This window comes from Heptranchias perlo, chromosome 5, assembly GCF_035084215.1.
Source record: "Heptranchias perlo isolate sHepPer1 chromosome 5, sHepPer1.hap1, whole genome shotgun sequence".
NCBI classification, from domain to species: domain Eukaryota; kingdom Metazoa; phylum Chordata; class Chondrichthyes; order Hexanchiformes; family Hexanchidae; genus Heptranchias; species Heptranchias perlo.
The window spans coordinates 74,136,097-74,158,041 of record NC_090329.1 but is presented as its reverse complement, the minus strand read 5'-3'; the positions used below and the strand labels follow the sequence as shown (position 1 = coordinate 74,158,041).

The following is a 21,945-nucleotide window of genomic DNA, read 5'->3' as shown; positions in this document are numbered from 1 at the left end:
TCATGTCGTCTTTGGTTCTTTTGCCAATCACCTTAAATCTATGTCCTCTGGTTCTCGACCCTTCCGCCAATGGGAAGAATTTCTCTCTATCTACTCTGTCTAGACCCCTCATGATTTTGTACACCTCTATCAAATCTCCTCTCAACTTTCGCTCCTCTGAGGAAAACAACCACAGCTTCTGGATTTTCATTCCACTGAAAATGAAAATCAGGCGAGTGCTATAACGGGCGGGCGATCAGCTCTGCAAGATTACTGCTCAGGCAGTGAAGTTGAAAATCCACCCTGTCGGAAATTTGTGTTCACTTTTAGTGCTTTTGCCTTATTGGTGGATTAATTCTACATCAAAACACCCAAGATCTGTTAGTGTCAGCAACCTGACAGGTATGTACATTAATGGGAGCATGGATTCAAACTTTATGGCCAGGATTTTGACTTGAAGCCGGGAAGAGGCCGGGGTGGGGTCGAATCACAGACGAGAAACCCAGAAGTACGGGTTTCCCAGCCGTCCTTACGATTTTGACGCAAGGACATCTTTTATTTTTTTCGTCAGTTTGCCTTCTGACAGGCCGGCCTCAGTTGAACAGGAGCCGAGCAAGGAAGAGGATGTGTTCAGGTAAGTTTTAGATTGTATGGATGGGGGGGGGGGGGGGCGCATTGATGGGCATGTGGGTGGGGGGGCAAGAGTCAGTCATCGGGGTGGGGGTGGGGGTGGAGGTCAGTCACCGGGGGAGTCAGTCACGGTGGGGGGGGGGAATCAGGGGTCAGTTACTGGCAAGGGGGGGGTGGTCACTGCAGTAGTCCGCGATCGCTTGGGGAAGCGGGGTCCATGATTCTTGAGGGGGGTCCACAATCGCTGGGGGGTACTGCAGGTACGCTTGTTGGGCCTGGGGGAAGCACTCCTGCTCCTCCGGGCCCACTCACTGTGTCACAAAGGCACTTACCTGTAGTTTTGGGCCTTCTCGCCTCCTCTCATATGGCGTGGAGGAGAAGGCCCGGAAATGCCGGCCCCCAGGGGATGAAATCGCAAAACCTGAAAAAATGGAGGCTTGCAGCCTCCTGAGAGTAGGCTGGTCGCCCGCCTCTCGTCCCTCCCTGGTGAAAACCAGAAATGGGCAGGTTGGAGGCTGGTCTGAAATTGTTGCAATTTTCAATGCCCCCCTGCCCCAAATCCACCCATTTTTCACAGTTCAAATCTTGCCCTCTGTACTTGGCCTCTGAGGCTCATGGTACACATCTATGCTGCGCACAAAAACAATAGTTTGGCGCTCTCCCCATATTGCGCCAGTGTGACATATTTGCATTCCCCATACCCACCATTTTAACCAGGGACATTTCCGGCATTGGAGGGCCACTATGCACCAGGCAGGCATGGGCCTACTTAACACACTAATGTTGCAGCCCGATGGCTCCATAACTCCATTTTAATGGGGGAAAACGGGAATCCAACACGGCGCCAAACTCGCCAATGAAATCTGGCAAGAGGTAGCAGCATGGCCAGAAGAAACTAAATAAATAACTTTTTTAACTTTTGATGCGGATTCCTTGTGGGCCCGGAGAAGTAACAGTACTCCCCTGGAGCCTGCAAGGAGTCCTTGGGCCTCCTCAGCCCTGGTCTTCCCACAACCAGCAGCTCCTATCAGACACCCCTTCTCAGCAGTAATCCTTATGTCAGGGAGTGTTCCCAGGCGTACCCGGCGGCGTTGGACTCATGGATGAATTTATGCTTCCACCTGCTGGCCCTGATGTCACTCCCGTCGTTTTTGGGCAGGACACAGTTCTGCGGAATTCAAATAAGGTCCAGGAGTTAAAAAGGCTCTGGTCTCACATTCAACTCACCGCAGGGCTTTTCCTCCCACCCCCCACACCCTGGACATGCCTGCTGCGAGATAAAAATCGGGGCTTAGAAATCATTAGAAAATACCTACGTGTTTTGCAATTCCTGAGCTGTTGAAGAGCCTGATTCACTTCCTGCTACAGGAGTAGGTGTTCGCTCTGAAAGTAAACTGGCCTGGTCACAAAAAAAAGTTAAAACTGAGCCATGGCAATAGAATCTGCTCCTCAATTACATAATGACATTAATATTGAGTTTAATCTATATTGAAAAAAAGGACAGACTGCATAAAACAGATTTTAATCTGAAGTCATATTCAACACCACAAGACAGATAGGGGTGAAAACTCAATGTCCCAGAAAACAAAAAACTATATTTGTGTTCTAGTTGTTTTAAAACTGCACAAGTTTTTTTTTAAATTTGAAATAAAATCACCAATGAGAGACCATAAAATATACTGTTAGCTTAAATTTGGTAGGCAACAAGCAAATTTTTCTTTCCTAGCAGATCTCCCATGATAATGCTGCCAGTGAGTCAAAGGATACACTGTTTAATAACAATAGGGGTGTTTATGTCATGTAGGCGATAAGGTCAGGCCCACTGCTTTACAGCGACTGGATAAGTCAAATTCCATTTTTATTAAATGGCATTCTGGTTTTCTTTTTAAACCTGTGCTTTGGGAATTGAGTTCCTCTACTCCATCTATTATTCTGTGAAAACAGTAAATGAGGGACCTTGACATATATTAGTATTCATTACCTCTGTATTTAATTTTATCCTTTATCAGTCTAAAAGATAATACACAGCAAGATGGTTTGCAAAATGTACCAGTTGGAGCTAGATATTTGGTATTTAGCAGTGCTGGGTAAGGGAAATGGGGTTTCAAACTGGGGTGGAGCTGCTGGGGGCTTGGCAGCATGGGCTGGGACTACTTTGGTCTAGCAGAACTATGGAGGGGGAACCTGAGATTTAGCAGAATTAGGGGTGAAAGGTGGGGTCTGGCTCACTGGTGGATTTGTAAATCTCTAAGGTCTCACCAAACATTAAATTTGGCATTTTGTGATTAGTTCCTGGAAGTGTATCTCTATTGTATATCTCCCTCTGTCTGCCTGCCTGCCTTCCTCTCTCTCTATCTGTGTATCACAGAGGTGAATAGCATAGATGCATTTAAGGGGAAGCTAGATAAGCACATGAGAGAGAAAGGAATAGAAGGACATGCTGATAAGGTTAGATGAAGCATGGTGAGAAGAGGCTTATGCTGGCATAGACCTGATCATAGAATCACACATGGAAAGAGGCCAATCGGTCCATCAAGTCCATGCCGGCTCTATGCAAGAACAATCCAGCTAGTCCCACTCCCCCGCCCTATCCCCGTAGCCCTGCAAATTTTTTACTGTCAAGTACTTATCCGGTTCCCTTTTGAAGGCCATGACTGAAACTGCCTCCGCCACCCCCTCTGGTAGAGAATTCCAGATCCTAACCACTGTAAGAAAGTTTTTCAACATGTCACCTTTGGTTCTTTTGCCAATCAGCTTAAATCTATGTCCTTTGGTCCTTGACCCTTCCACCAATGGGAACAGTTTCTCTCTATCTACTCTGTCTAAACCCTTCATGATTTTGAATACCTCTATCAAATCTCCTCACAATCGTCTCTGTTCCAAACCCCAGCTTCTCAAGTCTATCCACGTAACTAAAGTCCCTCATCCCTGAAATCATTCTAGTAAATCTCTTCTGCACCCTCTCTAAGGTCTTCGCATCTTTCCTGAAGTACGGTGTCCAGAACTGGACACAATACTCCAGTTATGGGCGAACCAGTGTTTTATAAAGGTTCATCATGACTTCCATACTTTTATACTCTATGCCTCTATTTATAAAGCCCAGGATTCCGTGTGCTTTTTTATTCGCTTTCTCAACCTGCCCTGCCACCTTCAATGATTTGTGCACATACACTCCCAGATCTCTCTGTTCCTATACCCTTTTTAGAATTGTGCCCTCTAGTTTATATTGCCTCTCCTCGTTCTTCCTTCCTAAATGTATCACTTTGCATTTTTCTGCGTTAAATTTCACCTGTCACGTGTCCGTCCATGCCACCAGGCTGCCTATATCCTCTTGAAGTCTATCACTATCCTCCTCACCTTTCCAAGTTTTGTGTCATCTGCAAATTTTGAAATTGTGCCCGGTACACCCAAGTCCAAGTCATTAATACACATCAAAAATAGCAATGGTCCCAGCACCGACCTCTAGGGAACACCATTGCACACCTCCCTCCAGTCCGAAAAACAACCATTCACCACTGCTCTCTGTTTCCTGTCCCTTGGCCAATTCTGTATCCATGTTGCTACGGCCCCCTTTACTCCATGGGCCGCAATCTTGATAATAAGCCTACCATATGGCACTTTATCAAACGCCTTTTGAAAGTCCATATACACATCAACTGCATTGCCCTCATCTACCCTCTCTGTTACCTCATCAAAAGTCTCTACCAGGTTAGTTAAACACAATTTGCAGTTAATAAATCCATGCTGGCTTTCCCTAATCAATCCACACTCGTTCAAATGACTGTTAATTCTGGCCCGGATTATCGTTTCTAAAAGTTCCCCCCCAATGAGGTTAAACTGACTGGCCTATATTGCTGGGTTTATCCGTACACCCTTTTTTGAACAAAGGTGTAACATTTACAATTCTCCAGTCCTCTGGCACCATCCTCGTATCTACGGATGTCTGGATGATTATGGCCAGTGCCTCCGCAATTTCCACCCTTACTTCCCTCAGCAACCAAGGATGCACCCCATCCGGAACGGATGACTTATCTACTTTAAGTACAGCTAGCCTTTCAAGTGCCTCTTCTTTATCAATTTTTAGCCCATCCAGTACCTCAACTATATCTTCCTTTACTGAGACTGTGGCAGCATCTTCTTCCTTCATAAACACAGATGCAAAGTACTCATTTAGTACCTCGGCCATCTCCTCTGCCTCCATGAGTAGATTTTTTTTTTATTCCTTCGTGGGATGTGGGCGTCGCTGGTAAGACCAGCATTTATTGCCCATTCCTAATTGCCCTTGAGAAGGTGGTGGTGAGCCACCTTCTTGAACCGCTGCAGTCAGTGTGGTGAAGGTTCTCCCACAGGGAGGGAGTTAGGTAGGGAGTTCCAGGATTTTTACCCAGCAACATTGAAGGAACGGCGATATATTTCCAAGTCGGGATGGTGCGTGACTTGGTGGGGAACGTGTAGGTGGTTTTGTTCTAGCTGGTAGAGGTCGCGGGTTTCGGAGTTGCTGTCGAAGAAGCCTTGGCAAGTTGCTGCAGTGCATCCTGTAGCCACGGTGAACCGGTGGTGAAGGGAGTGAATGTTTATGGTGGTGGATGGGGAAACAATCAAGCGGCTGCTTTGTCCTGGATGGTGTCGAGCTTCTTGAGTGTTGTTGGAGCTCCACCTCATCTAGGCAAGTGGAGAGTATTTCATCTCGCTCCTGACTTGTACCTTGAAGATGGTGGAAAGACTTTGGGGGGGGTCAAGTGGTGAGTCACTCGCCGCAGAATACCCAGCCTCTGACCTGCTCTTGTAGCTGCAGTATTTATGTGGCTGGTCCAGTTAAGTTTCTGGTCAACGGTGACCCCCAGGATGTTAATGGTGGGAGATTCAGCGATGGTAATGCCGTTGAATGTCAAGGGGGGGTGGTTAGATTCTCTCTTGTTGGAGATGGTCATTGCCTGGCACTTGTCTGGCGCGAATGTTACTTGCCACTTATGAGCCCAAGCCTGGATATTGTCCAGGTCTTGCTGCCTGCGGACACGGACTGCTTCATTATGAGGGGTTGCGAATGGAACTGAACACTGTGCGATCATTAGCGAACATCCCCATTTCTGACATTATGATGGAGGGAAGGTCATTGATGAAGCAGCTGAAGATGGTTGGGCCTAGGACACTGCCCTGAGGAACTCCTGCAGCAATGTCCTGGGGCTGAGATGATTGGCCTCCAACAACCACTACCATCTTCCTTTGTGCTGGGTATGACTCCAGCCATTTCCGTTATGGTCACGAATTGGCTCCACCACTTTTCTTACTACCTGTTTACGCCATCCTACAACTCATCCGTTTCATCCTGGATCACAATGTCTTCACCTTCGACAACCAGTTCTTTACCCAAACACACGGAACAATTGCGACCAAATTCGCACCCCAATACGCCAACATTTTCATGCACAAGTTCGAGCAGGACTTCTTCACTGCACAGGACCTCCAACCAACGCTATACACCAGATACATCGAAGACATTTTCTTCCTATGGACCCATGGCGAAGAATCACTGAAGAGACTACACGGTAACATCAACAAGTTCCATCCCACCATCAAGCTCACCATGGACTACTCCTCAGAATCGGTTTCTTTCTTGGACACACGAATCTCCATCAAAGACGGGCACCTCAGCACCTCACTCTACCGCAAGCCCACGGACAACCTCACGATGCTCCACTTTTCCAGCTCCCACCCTAACCACGTCAAAGAGGCCATCCCCTATGGACAGGCCCTGCGAATACACAGGATCTGCTCAGACGAGGAGGAACGCGATGGACACCTACAGACGCTGAAAGACGCCCTCGTAAGAACGGGATATGATGCTCGACTCGTCGATCGACAGTTCCGACGGGCCACAGTGAAAAATCGCATAGACCTCCTCAGAAGACTAACACGGGACGCAACCAACAGAGTACCCTTCGTCGTCCAGTACTTCCCCGGAGCGGAGAAACTGCGCCATGTTCTCCGCAGCCTTCAACATGTCATTGATGACGACGAACACCTCGCTATGGCCATCCCCACACCTCCACTACTTGCCTTCAAACAGCCACCCAACCTCAAACAGACCATCGTTCGCAGCAAATTACCCAGTTTTCAGGAGAACAGCGTCCACGACACCACACAACCCTGCCACGGTAACCTCTGCAAGACATGCCAGATCATCGACACAGACACCACCATCACACGAGAGGACACCACCCACCAGGTACATGGTTCATACTCCTGTGACTCGGCCAACGTTGTCTACCTCATACATTGCAGGAAAAGATGCCCCGGAGCATGGTACATTGGCAAGACCATGCAGACACTGTGACAACGGATGAACGGACACCGCGCAACAATCGCCAGACAGGAGGGTTCCCTCCCAGTCGGGGAACACTTCAGCAGTCAAGGACATTCAGCCACCGATCTTCGGGTAAGCGTTCTCCAAGGCGGCCTTCGAGACACACGACAACGCAAAATCGTCGAACAGAAATTGATAGCCAAGTTCCGCACCCATGAGGACGGCCTCAACCGGGATCTTGGGTTCATGTCACGCTACACGTAACCCCACCAGCGAAAAAAAGTTATCTGTTTTTAACACAACGGGTCATTCTCTGTCTTTCTCTTCCTTTCGGATGTTTCTCTCCCTCTCTCTCTCTGTTTTGTGTTCTGGCCGTTTGTGTATTCGGTGGTCCTGTAGGTAACATCACTCTGTCTGAACACTTTGATTGCCTTGACAACGGGCAGTTGGAAAGATTATCTGTAATCACCAGGTATTGTTCTCTGACTATAAATGCGGCAACCTTCCATGGAATCCCACACTCGCTCACCTGATGAAGGAGAAAGCCTCCGAAAGCTTGTGATTTTCAAATAAAACAGTTGGACTATAACCTGGTGTTGTAAGATTCCTTATACCCGTTTACTGTTTACATGCCTGTAGAAGGCTTTAGGATTCCCTTTTATGTTGGCCGCTAGTCTATTCTCATACTCGCTCTTTGCCCCTCTTATTTCCTTTTTCACTTCCCCTCTGAACTTTCTATATTCTGCCTGGTTCTCACTTGTGTTAGTAACCTGACACCTGTCATACGCCCCTTTTTTCCGTTTCATCTTACTCACACACTGATGAGCTGAATGCCTGTTTCAGTGCTGCAGACGCTATGTAACTCTAGGTAACACACGTGTCAGCAATTGGAATGTGTACATTTTAAACTATTAGTAAAGTGTAGGTGAGAATCAGAAACTTTATTTGCTATCAAAATTTAACTCATTTGTTTCTTTGAAAATAGGAAAGGAATTAGAATCACAAGATACTGGGGATAATTTAATCCTAATCCGCATGGCGGGAAACTGACAGGATCGGATTGACCACCCCCTTTACATGCTGCCTGATTTTATTTTTCATTGGCCGATCTGATCCAGTCAGTTTCCTGGTGGGCGGGTTAGGTTAAAATTACCCCCATTGTCTCTCTCATCTCTTACTTTCTAATTAGCGATATCTGCAAAACACAAAATGTTTACATTTCTACCAACAAAACACAGGTAATAGTCAAATGATCATTATAGGCTTTCGGTTTGCTTTCAAAATTAAACTTTAAAGAAGAATCAAATTAGGATAAGGAAAGTCTGTGTGTGCTTGTGCATGTGCTTCGCATCTATTTTTCTCAAGTGTGTTTATAATTCGAACATCAACCAAAACTATAAGAGGTATTCAATCAACATGGTTTGCTTTTTTTCTGTTTCCCTCTCTCAAAGACATATACAGACTCCCTATTTAAAAAGCGACACAACATAAATTTTACCTGAATAAAGATTTTGAAATTTTACCCTTAGCTTTTCTACAAATAATTTTTAAAAACAACCAAACAAATTTTAGCAGAAACTAAGAGAAGCATTCCATAACTAGGTTAAATCCTACTGATGCATCATGAGAAATTTCTCATATGCTCAGACTGTAGGATCTGCCTCAATAAATAGAATCCCCACTCTGGGCAAAACATATCAAATTCAAGCCCATCTTTTTGAGAAAGGCTGAGGCCTTTAAGTAGAAACTTAAATAAAAGTATTCAATAGATAAACTTAATCATGATATTGTGCAATAAGCAATTTTAGACTTTTTGAATTTTGTTTAAAACCTTATTTTGGAGAATAGAAATTTCAGTTACTAAGAAAAAATAGTTGCCAAAAACTTTTCAAAAAACACTTTGATTCGATTTGTTGATCGACAAATCATGACAACTGTTTACTTGGGGAAGCACCATTATAAAATGTTGATGTAAAAGCAGGATATAGACAGGTTAAGTGAGTGGGCAAGAAGGTGGCAGATGGACTATAATGTGGGAAAATATGTGGTTATTCACTTTGGTAGGAAGAATAGAAAAACAGAATATTTTTTAAATGGTGAGAAACTATTAAATGTTGGTGTCCAGAGAGACTTGGGTGGTACAAGAAACACAAAAAGTTAACATGCAGGTTCAGCAGGCAATTAGGAAAGCAAATGGCATGTTGGCCTTCATTGTAAGGGGGTTGGAGTACAATAGTAAGGAAGTCTTACTACAATTGTTCAGGACTTTGGTGAGACCTCACCTGGAATGCTGTGTACAGTTTTGGTCTCCTTATCTAAGGAAGGATATACTTGCCTTAGAGGTGGTGCAACAAAGTTTCATCAGATTAATTCCTGGGATGAGAGGGTTGGCCTGTGAGGAGAGGTTGAGTAGAATGGGCATATTCTCTCTGGAGTTTAGAAGAATGAGAGGTGATCTCATTGAAACATATAAGATTCTGAGGGGGCTTAACGGGATAGATGTTGAGAGGTTGTTTCCCCTGGCTGGAAGTCTAGAACTAGACAGCATGTTCTCAGGATATGGGGTCGGCCATTTAAGACTGAGATGAGGAACAATTTCTTCATGCGGAGGGTTGTGAATCTTTGGAATTCTCTACCCCAGAGGGCTGCGGATGCTGAGTCGTTGAGCATATTCAAGGCTGAGATCAATAGATTTTTGGACTCAATGTGAATCAAGGGATATGGGGATCGGACAGGAAAGTGGAGTTGAGTTTGAAGATCAGCCACGATCTGAATGAATGGCGGAGTAGGCTCGAGGGGTCGTATGGCCTATTCCTGCTCCTATTGCTTATGTTCTTATCTCCAAAAATTATGAAAATAGGAAATAAGTTTTGTGTACAGAATTGCACACATATGAAACATTTTTAATGATGTACTAGTTAATTGGATGTAGCACTGTACAAGGGGAATCAAGACCTGTACAGTATGGAAACATTTTAGCTCAATGTTCACAGACAATATAATGACCATACACCCTAAAACAGTGGATAACAGAAAATGCTACAACAATAACATGAAGATTAAAAAGAAACAGAATAAAGTGAGAACCTAAGTTAGAGCCAAATATTTTTTTGACACCATACAATAGCAACAGAAATATTGAATTCACAAATACCAACACAATCTGCATGCTTCACAACTCACTGACATCAAAATGATACTGCTGAATATTACAGCAAAGCTCAGTAGAGACACTAGTAAAATAAATTAATGGAGCGGCACGAAGCATTCAATCAACAAATTCATAATAATAGTGGGTACCAGCAAATTAAGTAAAGACCGACAGCAGTGAGCACCACCAGAGTCTTAAACTCATATGCCAGGGCACTCCAGCAAATCAATGAGTTTAAAAAACTCAATTTAAACTTTCCCTCAATAAAGATTTTGAAATTTGACCTCCAGCTTTTCAAATGGTTTGTAAAACAACCAAGCAGAAGGTGGTAGAAGCTAAAGGAAAATATTTCATCGTTATAGCTGACTGAACAGTACTGATGCATCCTGGGAAATTAGGCACACTGCGCACGTTCAAACTGCACAATCCTATTTCAAAGTGCCACAACTCTGGATAAAAATATCAAGTCCAAGCCCAGGCTTTTAGGAGAGGCCAGGGTCTTCAAATAAAAAAAAAATGAAGGTATTAAAATGAAAAGAAACAAATAATAAATGTAATCAAGTTATTATGAAATATGTAATTTTTTAAAATTCTTTATTTTGTTTAAACCTTATTTTGGATAGTAGAGATCTCAATTGCTGAGAAAAAAATGATGTATTTCGAACAATTTGTGGGGAAAAGTCCAGATTGTGCAATTGCTGGGTGATGAGTTTACATAGGAAAATATTGGAATTTATAATGGCAGAAAGTTGACACAAAAGTGTGTCAGAGTGACAACAGGAAGTAAGATTTTATAGACAGAATTGCATGCAGGCATAAGATTTTAAGTAAGATATAGATATTTTATCATTTACCCGGTGTAAAAATTGCAGAAGTGGCTTTTGTACTGTTGCAACCAATAGACAAGACAGAAGGTGCGATAATACAAACTTTGCAAACAACTTAATAAAAAAAAGGCCATTAGACATATGGGGTTGGAGTTCCTCTGCACCATTTTGGCACACTGGATAATACACTTGCATCATTTTTTTCTGTGTGCTATTTTAACAAGTTGTTAACCTGTTTAGCTTAGCTAGTTCACAACTTTATTATAGCTCCTGCAGGAAGTTTTTGTTCCAAATGCATTAACCAGCACACAGAAGAATAAAAATAGTGCACAGAGTTGGGAATGACATGCCAAAGAATCCTGGCTTAATGACTACCTACTGAAGTTAATTCAGTTCCCACAGTCTGATCAGTAGCTTATCCCAGTTTTCCCACAATGTCTAAACACAGTTTAAACAAAACAAAATAAAAAATATGAAGTGAAAAAGAGTAATCATAATTCTTCATTACTGTTTTCCAAAAGGCCTAGACATAATAATAATAAAAAAAACATAACCAGGTAAGGTGCAGCCATTAATCGTTACCTTTTTCCACGCTTTGGAGATGGATTCATGTAAACCATAAGGCATCAGTACCTCTAGACCCTCACAGGTATTGTACATCTGACGACAGACAAAAATGAAAGCCCCCTTCAGAGCTGAGGATGGTTCAGTTGAAGCTAAAGTAGGAAGCTCCCCATCAAGTAACCTTTTGGTAAACTCAGCAATGACTTGTGCAGCAGACAGACTGGCAAGATAAAAAAAACTCTTATGATACACGGCTTATTCAAAATTAATCTTTTAATTTGTTAAGCGTTATTAACTTAAACCTCTGTTGGTTGCCTGCTTGCCCACCACCATTCTTGACTGGATGTGGTAGGGCTACAGAGTTTTGCTCTAATGCACTGGTTATGGGATCGCATAGCTCTGTATATATAGTCTGCTGCTTTTCGTGTTTCGCAGGTAACCCTGTGTAGTAGCTTCACTAGGTTTCTACCTCATTCTAATGTATGCCTGGTGCTACTCCTGGCATGCCCTTTCACACTCTGCATTGAACCAGGGTTAGTCTCCTGGCTTGATAGTGATTAGAAAGTGAGGAAGTGCTGGGCCATTAGTTACAGATACGGAGGTATACAATTCTGCTAAAGCTGATAGCCCAGAGCACCTCATGGATGCCCAGTTTTGGAATGCTCGATCTGTCCTTGCCCACTTAGCACGGTGGTAGTGCCACAATATACGATAGAGGATGTCTTTATAGTGATGACAAGACTTTGTCTTCATAAGGACTGTGTGGTGGCAGCTATGTCCTTCAGGGCTTGGCTAACTCGTTGATACTGCCAATTCTGCTTTTGGTGATAGATATTGAAGACCTCCACTCAGAGTACATTCTATGCCCCTGCTTTCCTCAGAACTTCCTCCAAATAATGTTCAACATGGAGTAGTAATGATCCTTCAGTTGAGGGGGAAAGATGGGTGATGATCAGGTTTCCTTGACCTTGGGTTCAGAGTCAAATGTTGAGGACTCCCACAGCCACTCCCATATGACTGTATGTTACTGTTCTCCCACAGCTGGTGGGTCTACCCTACCAGTGCGACAGGTCATACCTATGGACGGTGATGGAGGAGTCTGGGATGTTGGCTGGTAAATATAATTCTGTGTGAATGAGTATGTCAGGTTGTTGCTTGAATAATCTGTGGGGCAGTTCTCCCAATTTACGCACCAGCCACCAAATGTTGGTGAGGAGGACTTTAGAGGGTTGACTGAATTGAGATTACCCAAGACATCCTGGTACGATTCCTAGGCTGTCACTGATAGGTCCACACAATTTTGAGAAGGCATTCCCTAATATTCTACTTGTGAAGCTTTTAAGGAAGATTTAAATTCATGGAATTAATGGCAAATTAACTACCTCGACTGAAAACTAACTTAGCAATAGAAAGCATAATGTAATGATGAACAGGGAAACTCTGCTTGGGGGAAGGTAACAGCAGAGTTCTGCAGGGAATTTTTCTGGGTATCCTTCAGTTCCCACTATTCATACAAATGGCATGAAGGAGGGTACAGATTATATATTAAAAATTGCAGATGACACCAAGCTACATGCAAGGCGACGAGTATCACATAGCTACATGTTCTATTTGTTTAAAATGAATGGCAAGAATAAATGGGAGAAATCTAAAGAAGGATTACAGTCTTTTAGGAACTAGATTGAAAGCACATGACTAATTTCACTTGTGAAGTTTAGCTGTCAGAAGATAATTTGAATTTGTGTCCATGAGATAATAGGCACATATTTTAACCACAGGTTAATTATGCTATTTGTATTTTCTCTCAGCTTTATGTATGTTCTTACCAGTTCCTTGCAGCAATTTTGTTATTTTCACCAAAAAGGAGCAGTTTAAGCCCTCGGTCTGTAGAGGCTATCCTTGCCAAAATATCTGCTGTGTTTATCAGCACTGTTTCATTACAGGGAACTATCACCTATTCAATACAAATAAATCAACATTAAAATCATTCCTACTGTTGCACTTTTCACAGCAAAATAAATAAAAGATAACGCAAAATTAAAATTAATCTTACAAAAACTGGTGTAGCATTTTCACACATTTTTTTCCCAAGTGTTGTTTCCAAGAAAATATTGCTCTAACATTTTGTGACTTTTTATAACTGAATTGCTGTGCTTATCAAGATGAGGGATGCAAGTGCTGGGAATGCCATGTTTGACATAATATGAGTGGATGTAACTTTCCATTTCTTACATGAGCTATTCTTGTGGCATCTAGTGAGATTACTGACCAAATTACAGGTAATTTTATGCTGTCCATACTCATACCTGCATGGAACTATGTTGCAATTTCCTAAACACCTTTCACAAAGGATTCTGACAGCTGATAAAAACAGGAAACATTCATCCCATTGGTTTCACATCTCAGAAGTGAAAACCGCAGCACCAAGCAGGATTCCTCTATTTCAAAATTAAATATAAATAAAGGAAACCATTTTTGGGTATTATACTCTGTATTGGATGCTCCTCTGTAATACAGCAAATTTACTGTAGCATTATATCATGACTGACTAGAACTAAAAATATTACATACCTTACCGATATCGAAAGATACCGACCTCGCTGCAATAAGCCTAGAAATTCGGGCGCGCCAGGGTGCAATCCCCGTGCCTGAATGGTGAGGCTAGAGACACCTCAGACCTAATTTCCCTGTAGCCAGCAAGCTGCACAGAGCTGCAGGCGAATCATCAGCGAAGATCGGGCCACTGCTGGCATTGCAGCGGCCCTCAGGCAAGTGAGGTAGAGTGGGTGATCAGGCCTTGGGCCGGAGCGACTGGTGGCCGAGGGGGGCAAGGGGGCAGTCAGAAGCCAGAGGGGGTTGCTGATGGTGGGGGAGGTAACGATGGCCAGGAGTGGCAATCGGTGGCTGGCGGCGGGGGGAGAAGTGGCCAGCGCTCTTTTAATGTGGGGTTGGGAGGAGTATTCCTGATCCTCTCAACTCCACATTCAATTAAGTATTGCGGCCTTCTTACTGATTAGTGCCTCGTGTTGTACGAGTTCAGCACATGGCAAGTTAAGTGCAGGGGCATTCAAAACTCGAAAACGAATTCACTAAGACAAGCTGAACCCCACTTTAAATAAAATTTTCTGCACTTAATATGTTCCCAACGGGCACTCCTGCCAGCAGCGAATCGACTTTATCCAACATGGTGGTAGGTGCACTTCCGCCCAGAAATGTGTGCGCACTTCCTGCTTGCCATATTGGAAACGGAGTAGGCCGTTTAGCCCCTGAAAATTTAAAATATTTTAGTGCCTTTCTCTTAGTCTGAAAATGTGCAGGCTACATGCAAGTTAAAATAATAAGTGAAAAAGTTATACTTATAACTAAGCTCCTAAGCAAAAGCACTGATTAAATTTGTTGAAATTACCCCACCTGTTTTCCTTTTAGCAATGTGGATATTGGAAAGAGAAGGGAATCAATAACGATGCTTCTGTAGAGGCATTCGGTAGCACATTCCTTTCGGCCACATAACATGCGCAATACTTCCATCACAAGATTTGCAGGGGCATAGGATTCTGAAAGAAAAATGTTTGATACATATTGAATTTAACAACTGCAGACTTTTAAAAATTTGATGGAAAACCACAGCAGGCCCAGTAGCATTTGAAATTGGAAGAAATAGGTTGTCATTTCTAACAAAGTTCTAGCAAATGGATTTCTATCAATGTGATGAACTTGTCATTTGATGTAGAGATCCTCTGTCAGAATTGTTACCGAAAACATTAAAATATCTTCTCTTTTCCAATACTGACAGGCCCCATGTGGATTTCTAACATTTTCTATTTTTATTTCCAATTTTCAGTTGCAGTCTTTTTCTTTTTGACTGTACGGACCTTTTGTAAAGAAGATATCATAGTGGTTGGTTATTACCTGTTTCTGTAACATTTCCATTCTGTGCTGAGTTTGGGTGCTGGTACATCATGCGGATTAACAGTACTAATAAATCCATCAGAGATACTGGTTCTAATTTAAAAAAAACAAATGATCTGTCAGTTTATAATTATTAATTTGATTGAATACATGGCTCTTGGCTTCATTCCTTAGTTCATTATAAATGAGATATCTATCATAAAAAGTGCATAGAATGTTGTTAATTGGAGCCTTACCTGGAGCACATGGCTCTTTGTTTAATTTGTGCCTCAGAATGGTATTTAAGTCAATACAATCTCAGACTCTGATGAGGTATGCAATTTCAGAGGCCAAAATCAAATTTTACTAACAAAAGTGTCACTGGTAAATGGGCTGAAGTAACATATTCGTAGGCTATAATGTAAAGCAGTCTGCACGAAGCAAAATGAAAGCTGAAGAGGAATGTAAAGCCTTTCTTTTCCTGATTACAGCTACTAAATTGTTCCATTAAACTCCCTTTGATAAAGAAGGAGGCTGCTGCTGCCTAGAAAAGTCTTGAATGTAGTATTTTATGTTGTGATGTTATCATGGCATTGTTACAATTCAGCTTATCAGGCTCACTTCCTATCCATTTCAGAGGGAAAACAATGCTGTATTAAGGCAGTAATTAGAAGTTATCTTTATTTTTGCTTCTCCCTAGCCACTGCAGAGACAACTGCAAGGATGCAAAAAAAGATAGCAGCCCAAAATTTCCTCAGGGCCTGGTGCACAATACAGGGGTAAAAGGAGTAGAAGAGGCTAGTGAGGATGGAAAATTAGACAGAACTCAGAAAAGCCAGGTCTCTTCCCCCATTCTCCCTCCCCAAATAATCATGAATTCCTACTGGGGCATGGGTTGGCAAAAGTTCAATCCACTCCAAAGGCGGCCCATGATATCGGATGGAGGCCTGACATAATGGCCTCCCCCCTCCCTGGAATCCTTAAGGCTCCTGCTTGCTGAGCACCCCGCGATCTGGAAGCCCAGGTCTTTGGAACAGACCCATCGAGGTCTCTGTGCCACAGTTATGGCCTGGAAGACCCCAGAATTGAGTTTTACACTTTTTTTACTCTTGTAAAGTGGGCCGATTATCTGCATAGCACCATCTTTTGGTATGAGCCCATCAGTGATATCTCCATGTAGCCATCCAGCACCTGATCTTCCTGCCCACTACCCCCTCCCCAGCAGGTGACAAAGTTCACATGCATAATGATGCAGGTGCCCACCAGCAGTATTTAAAATGCCTCATCCTGTCTTGACCCCGAATACTGCGGCACAGTCAGAAGTAGAGATCAGTGCATAGCAGAAGTCCTGCTCTCTGCCGTGCTTATGGCAGTGGAATGGGTTTGAATATTCTCAACTCGCCTGTGTGTCAACGATGTACAGTCTCAATTCAACTCAAAACCTATTTCTTCAATCGTGCCTTTGATCACCCCCTTAACACTTGTTTGGTGTCTGATTTCACCCTCCATCACCGTTGTAAAGCACCTTGGGACGTTCCACGACTGTAAAGACTCTATACAAGGGGATGTTAGTGGTACTGTTTAAAGCTGCTCTTAACCATAATGTTACTTTCAAATAGGCGACATTTACTAACACAAAATCATTAGCCTATTACAAAATTTTCGGACAGGTCACTACTAAATTAGAAACACACCATTTATCGTTTATGTTCAGCCCTGGGCTTTTCTAACATATTAAAACACATTTATCCTCAGTACTGCCTCTCTTTTCAATCCCATATCGTTCCAACACACTTCATAATACAAGACGCTACTTTTTATAAATTTTCCATAACACATCTACTTAGCAATGCTTGGATTTTGAACCTAAATATCTATGCATCAGTTGTGAAAAATACTGTTTCTCAGGTTAAGAGAAAAGAAACAGTTTAAAAAAAATCAAAAGTTTTTTTAAAATCAAACACATTTATCCAGGTTTTCTGATCGTAACGACAATGGAAAGCCATTCATTTTAAATGGCTTCCAACAGCGTTACAATGAGAAAAATTAGGCCATTATTTCTAACACATCAGAATTTCTGGGAACCTAATGTCCAAAATAAAAACATTTTATGAGCTAATTATTTATGTACGTAATTAAGATATCAGATGTACTTAATTATTTTTACAGATAGGCAAAAGAACTGCAGTGTTTTAACATAATATGGGATTCAAATCATTCAGTTAATTGATAACGATGTCACAGCAACATTCATCTGCAGGAGAGGAAAGGAAAGAGAAATGGGGAGATAAACAAGATATTTTACATAGTTAATATTAACAGTTACTTTTTTCTGGTAATCAATTGGCAAAATTGTTGATTTTAATTTAAAATAAAATGGAATATATTTTCATTGTGGTATGTATCAAAGTTTCACTTCTTTTGGCTAACTTCTTACTCTGTTGATGCCTGGCTACAAAATCATCTTTCATTATTCCCTTTAAAGTTTTTTTTTATCTCTAATATTTTTCCAATCTGGCCATTTAGGAATGCAAGACAAAAAGAAAGCTTCAGTGCTCAAAACATTCGCTTTGTGCTTAGACTTGGACAAATTTGACAGAATAGCAGCATGTCATTGCTGAAATATATCTACTTCTGAGGTGTCAGCTATAATAATGTCCAGTTTGAGCTCAGACCTTTATGTGCTTTGTTAGGGAGTAATTGTTTTGATGCTGCTGTCTTTTACTTCTTAACACATTTCTATGCCCTGGAGCACTTTCAGTCAGGTTCACTGAACAGGTGCTTACTGATACTAACATGATTTTTTGATTCATACCTAGACAGCAAAGCTTCCCATGGTAATGGAGCTCTGGCGTGGAAAGTATGTGGGCTGGTGTACTGAGATGCAGTACCTCAACCCAAACACCTTTAGGGGCATGTCCATAAAGATATGCCAAGCATGACTGATTTTCTGCAAATCTAACTAAAAACGTCAAAAACACTCTTTCAAACCCATTAAATCTGCAATATTTTTTGATTTGAAAAAGTTACCTTGCACTATATTTTATACAAGTAAAACATTTTTCTCCTTGACTGCACAGCAAAAAACACACCATATATTCCAGAAACAAAAACATAGTAAGATGGAAACATGCAGCAGGCCAATCAACATCTGTGGAAAGGACAGACAGTGGATGTTTCGGGTTGGTGCTCTTCTTCAGAAAAGTGAGAGATGGTCAGGCACATTAATGAAATGAGTAAAACAGAAAAGGGGAGGGAAACAAACAAACACAAAGAGAAATTATCAGTTGAATGATTGCTGGATGATGTAATGGCTCATTTCAGTGAAATAAGAAAAAGAAGCATTAAACAAATGAAAGACATTAATGAAACAAGGGCCATGTGAATACCTAAGACACTGGGAAACCTAAGAAAAATGCGAGAAAATGGGAGAGATGGGAAGCATAGAAAACATTTTAAGCCATGCTAAAACTCGCCCTCACAATTTTCTGCTTTAAAGCCACAATGACAGAGTAATGTTTCTATCTCAATTTTTATCGCCCTGTGCTCATAGCCCAAGGGGAGGACCTATGCCAAACATCACCCGCGAGCACCCGGGACCAGGGATCTCCCAATGTGGTGGCTGTGAAGTTTTTATCAATTACTGAAACAGATTAACAAATTCCTTATCATAGAATCACAGAAAGGTTACAGCACGGAAAGAGGACATTCGGCCCATTGAGTCCACGCCGGCTCTATGCGTGAGCAATCCAGTCAGTCCCACTCCCCCGCCCTTTCCCCGTAGCCCTGCAAGTTTTTTCCTTTCAAGTACTTATTCAGTTCCCTTCTGAAGGCCATGATTGAATCTGCCCCCACCACCCCCTCGGGCAGTGCATTCCATATCCTAACCACTCGCTGTATAAAAGTTTTTCCTCATGTCCACTTTGGCAAAAGAACCAATCACCTTAAATCTATGTCCTTTGTTCCTTCACCCTTCCGCCAATGGGAACAGTTTCTCTCTATCTACTCTTCATGATTTTGAATACCTCTATCAAATCTCCTTGCAACTGTCTCTGTTCCAAGGAGAACAACCCCAGCTTCTCCAGTCTATCCACATAACTATAGTCCCTTCATCCCTGGAATCATTCCAGTAAATCTCTTTTGCACCCTCTCTAAGGCCTTAATATCTTTCCTGAAGTGCGGTGCCCAGAACTGGACACAGTACTCCAGTTGTGGCTGAACCATCGTTTTATAAAGGTTCATCGTGACTTCCATACTTTTGTACCCCATGGGCCCGATATTACCAGGGCGGCGGGTTCGCGGCAGGGGGGCAATTGGGCGCGTGGGTAATGCGCCCAGTGAAATCAGTCTGCCCCGAACACAATCGCAGGCAAATTGGATCCACTTACCTGGTCTTCCGGGTTCCCCGCTGCTGAGCTGCGCGGCGAGCGGACTGCGCATGCGCAGAAAGGTCTGTCAGCTGGAGGAGCTCTATTTAAAGAGGCAGTCCTCCACTGACTGATGCTGCAAGAAATAGGAAAAATTACAGCATGGAGCAGCCAGGGGGAAGGCTGCTTCCAGGTTCAATGAGGCTCACTCCAGGTATCAATACATGGGGTGAGGAGGAGGGGGAGGACAGAGATCTTCTCCCTGGCAGGCGGGAGGAAGCGGCCTGCCTCTGCCACCAAGAAGGCCTGGCTTGAGGTGGCAGAGGAGGTCACCTGCACCACCAACATATCGCCCACCTGCATACAGTGCAGGAGGCGCTGCAATGACCTCAGTAGGTCAGCCAAAGTGAGTACACTTACTCATTCCCCTACACTCCGTCTGCCACATCACCGCCCCCACCCCACACCTCCTTCTGCACTGCCAACACTACTCTGTCACATCACCCCTCACACCCACTCAAACCTCCTCCTCATCTTACCTGCACTTATTCACCTCGCCAGTACTCATCCCGCCACTGCCACTCAACCCAATCCTCATACAATCTCATGGCTCTATCTCATACTCACCCTCTCATGCATCTCTTTCACAGTCAGCCTCACTCAACCTGCCACTACCTGTGCTGCAGCCACAGGGCATGCATCACATATGTGCAGTAGGCAGCGTAAGGCAAACGTGTCGTGAGCATGAAGGGGATGCACAAGGGTGTTTGAGGGTTTGTCATGGTTTTTACTTATATTTAATTTCTGACCAACTCACATTACATATTATATTGGCACCACTATTGGCAAGACGTTTCAGGAGTGAGATCAGAAAACATTTCTACACACAAAGGGTGGTAGAAGTTTGGAACTCTTCCGCAAACGGCAATTGATACTAGCTCAATTGCTAAATTTAAATTTGAGATAGATAGCTTTTTGGCAACCAAAGTTATTAAGGGATATGGGCCAAATGCAGGTATATGGAGCTTGATCACAGATCAGCCACGATCTTATCAAATGGCGGAGCAGGCATGAGGGGCTGAATGGCCTACTGCTGTTCCTATATTCCTATGTTCCTATGTTCCTACTGCCACGTATTTGTGAATCTTGTCTGATTTGTGCAATAATGCCCTTTTCTGAGGATCACAATGAGGACCCACAACTGATGCCACCCATTGTGTCACTGCAGAGTGAGTGTAGGTGTATTTGCAGGGCTCTTTTGTGCAGACGACTGAGAGACGTCGTCGATGTCCCCGGTGGCACCCTGGAAGGATGCGGAGGAGAAGTTGTTGAGGGCAGTGGTGACTTTGACAGCGACAGGTAAGAAGATGGTGCTCGGGCCAGCCAGGAGCAGCTCGGCATGAAGAAGCCTGCAGATGTCCACGACTACATGTCGAGTGACTCTGAGCCTCCGTGTGCACTGCTGCTCAGAGAGGTCCAGGAAGCTGAGCCTCGGTTTGTGGACCCTGTAGCGAGGGTAGTGCCCTCTGCGACGCATCTCCCTCTGCGGTAGCCCTCCCTCCTGCTGTGCAGGTGGATGTGTCACAGCACTCTGTTGTGGAGCTCCACGTGTCAGAGGTGGACGGCGAGGCTGGTGATGCTGTTCGCACTCCAAGGAGGTCATGACTGCAGCTACGGCGGCCCCCATCTGGAAGATGTACATCTGAGGGGGTCCGCAAGGTAGGTACATGTGTCTGGACACCAGTGTAAGTGTGCAAGTTGGTGAATTTTATTGTTAGGAGGAGGGTGGTGGAGGCCAAACTTTGTCCAAAGTGACAGAGTGGCCTCCTGCAATGAGTGAGGGTCTCCCCCACCCACCTGTCAAATGGACCTTTGCAGCTGCCACAGGCTGATGACTGCAACATGTCCATTTGAACTGGGAGTGTTTCCCCCAGTACGGGAAACAGTCCCAGTTGTTTGTAAAATCCCAACCCTCCTAAAATATCTTGTTAATCAGGTCTGTAAATGACCTGAAATACCAAAATACATACTTTAAGTGGCACCCCACTGGCCTTAATTGCCGGCGGGAGTCCCACATGCGGGGGCTGCGCGCGCACGTCAGCACGTCTGTGGGAAACCCGGAAGTGGGCGGGTTGGAGCCGGGCTCCCGCCCCGCCCCAGGAATCCCCGATTTTCGGAGACCCCACCGCCAGGAACGCACCCGATCGCGGGTGCTAAAATCGACCCCATGTTTCT

The 21,945-nt window shown here is 43.6% G+C and overlaps 1 protein-coding gene across 4 annotated transcripts in view; it reads right to left on the bottom strand.

Annotated features, from left to right (window-relative positions):
- Positions 1 to 21,945, bottom strand: part of tbc1d32 (TBC1 domain family, member 32) — a 252,709-nt gene that overhangs the window by 135,773 nt on the left and 94,991 nt on the right. For all 4 annotated transcript variants that reach the window (XR_010962915.1, XM_067984665.1, XM_067984664.1 and 1 more), the window contains exons 14-18: positions 15,365 to 15,457; positions 14,867 to 15,009; positions 13,282 to 13,409; positions 11,474 to 11,675; positions 1,926 to 2,008 (exon numbers count right to left, since the gene is read on the bottom strand). Coding sequence is in view for 3 of the 4 variants with exons in the window: in XM_067984665.1 (XP_067840766.1) it covers positions 1,926 to 2,008; positions 11,474 to 11,675; positions 13,282 to 13,409; positions 14,867 to 15,009; positions 15,365 to 15,457 (649 nt within the window). In the remaining variant the exon portion in view is untranslated. The remainder of the gene's footprint in view (positions 1 to 1,925; positions 2,009 to 11,473; positions 11,676 to 13,281; positions 13,410 to 14,866; positions 15,010 to 15,364; positions 15,458 to 21,945) is intronic.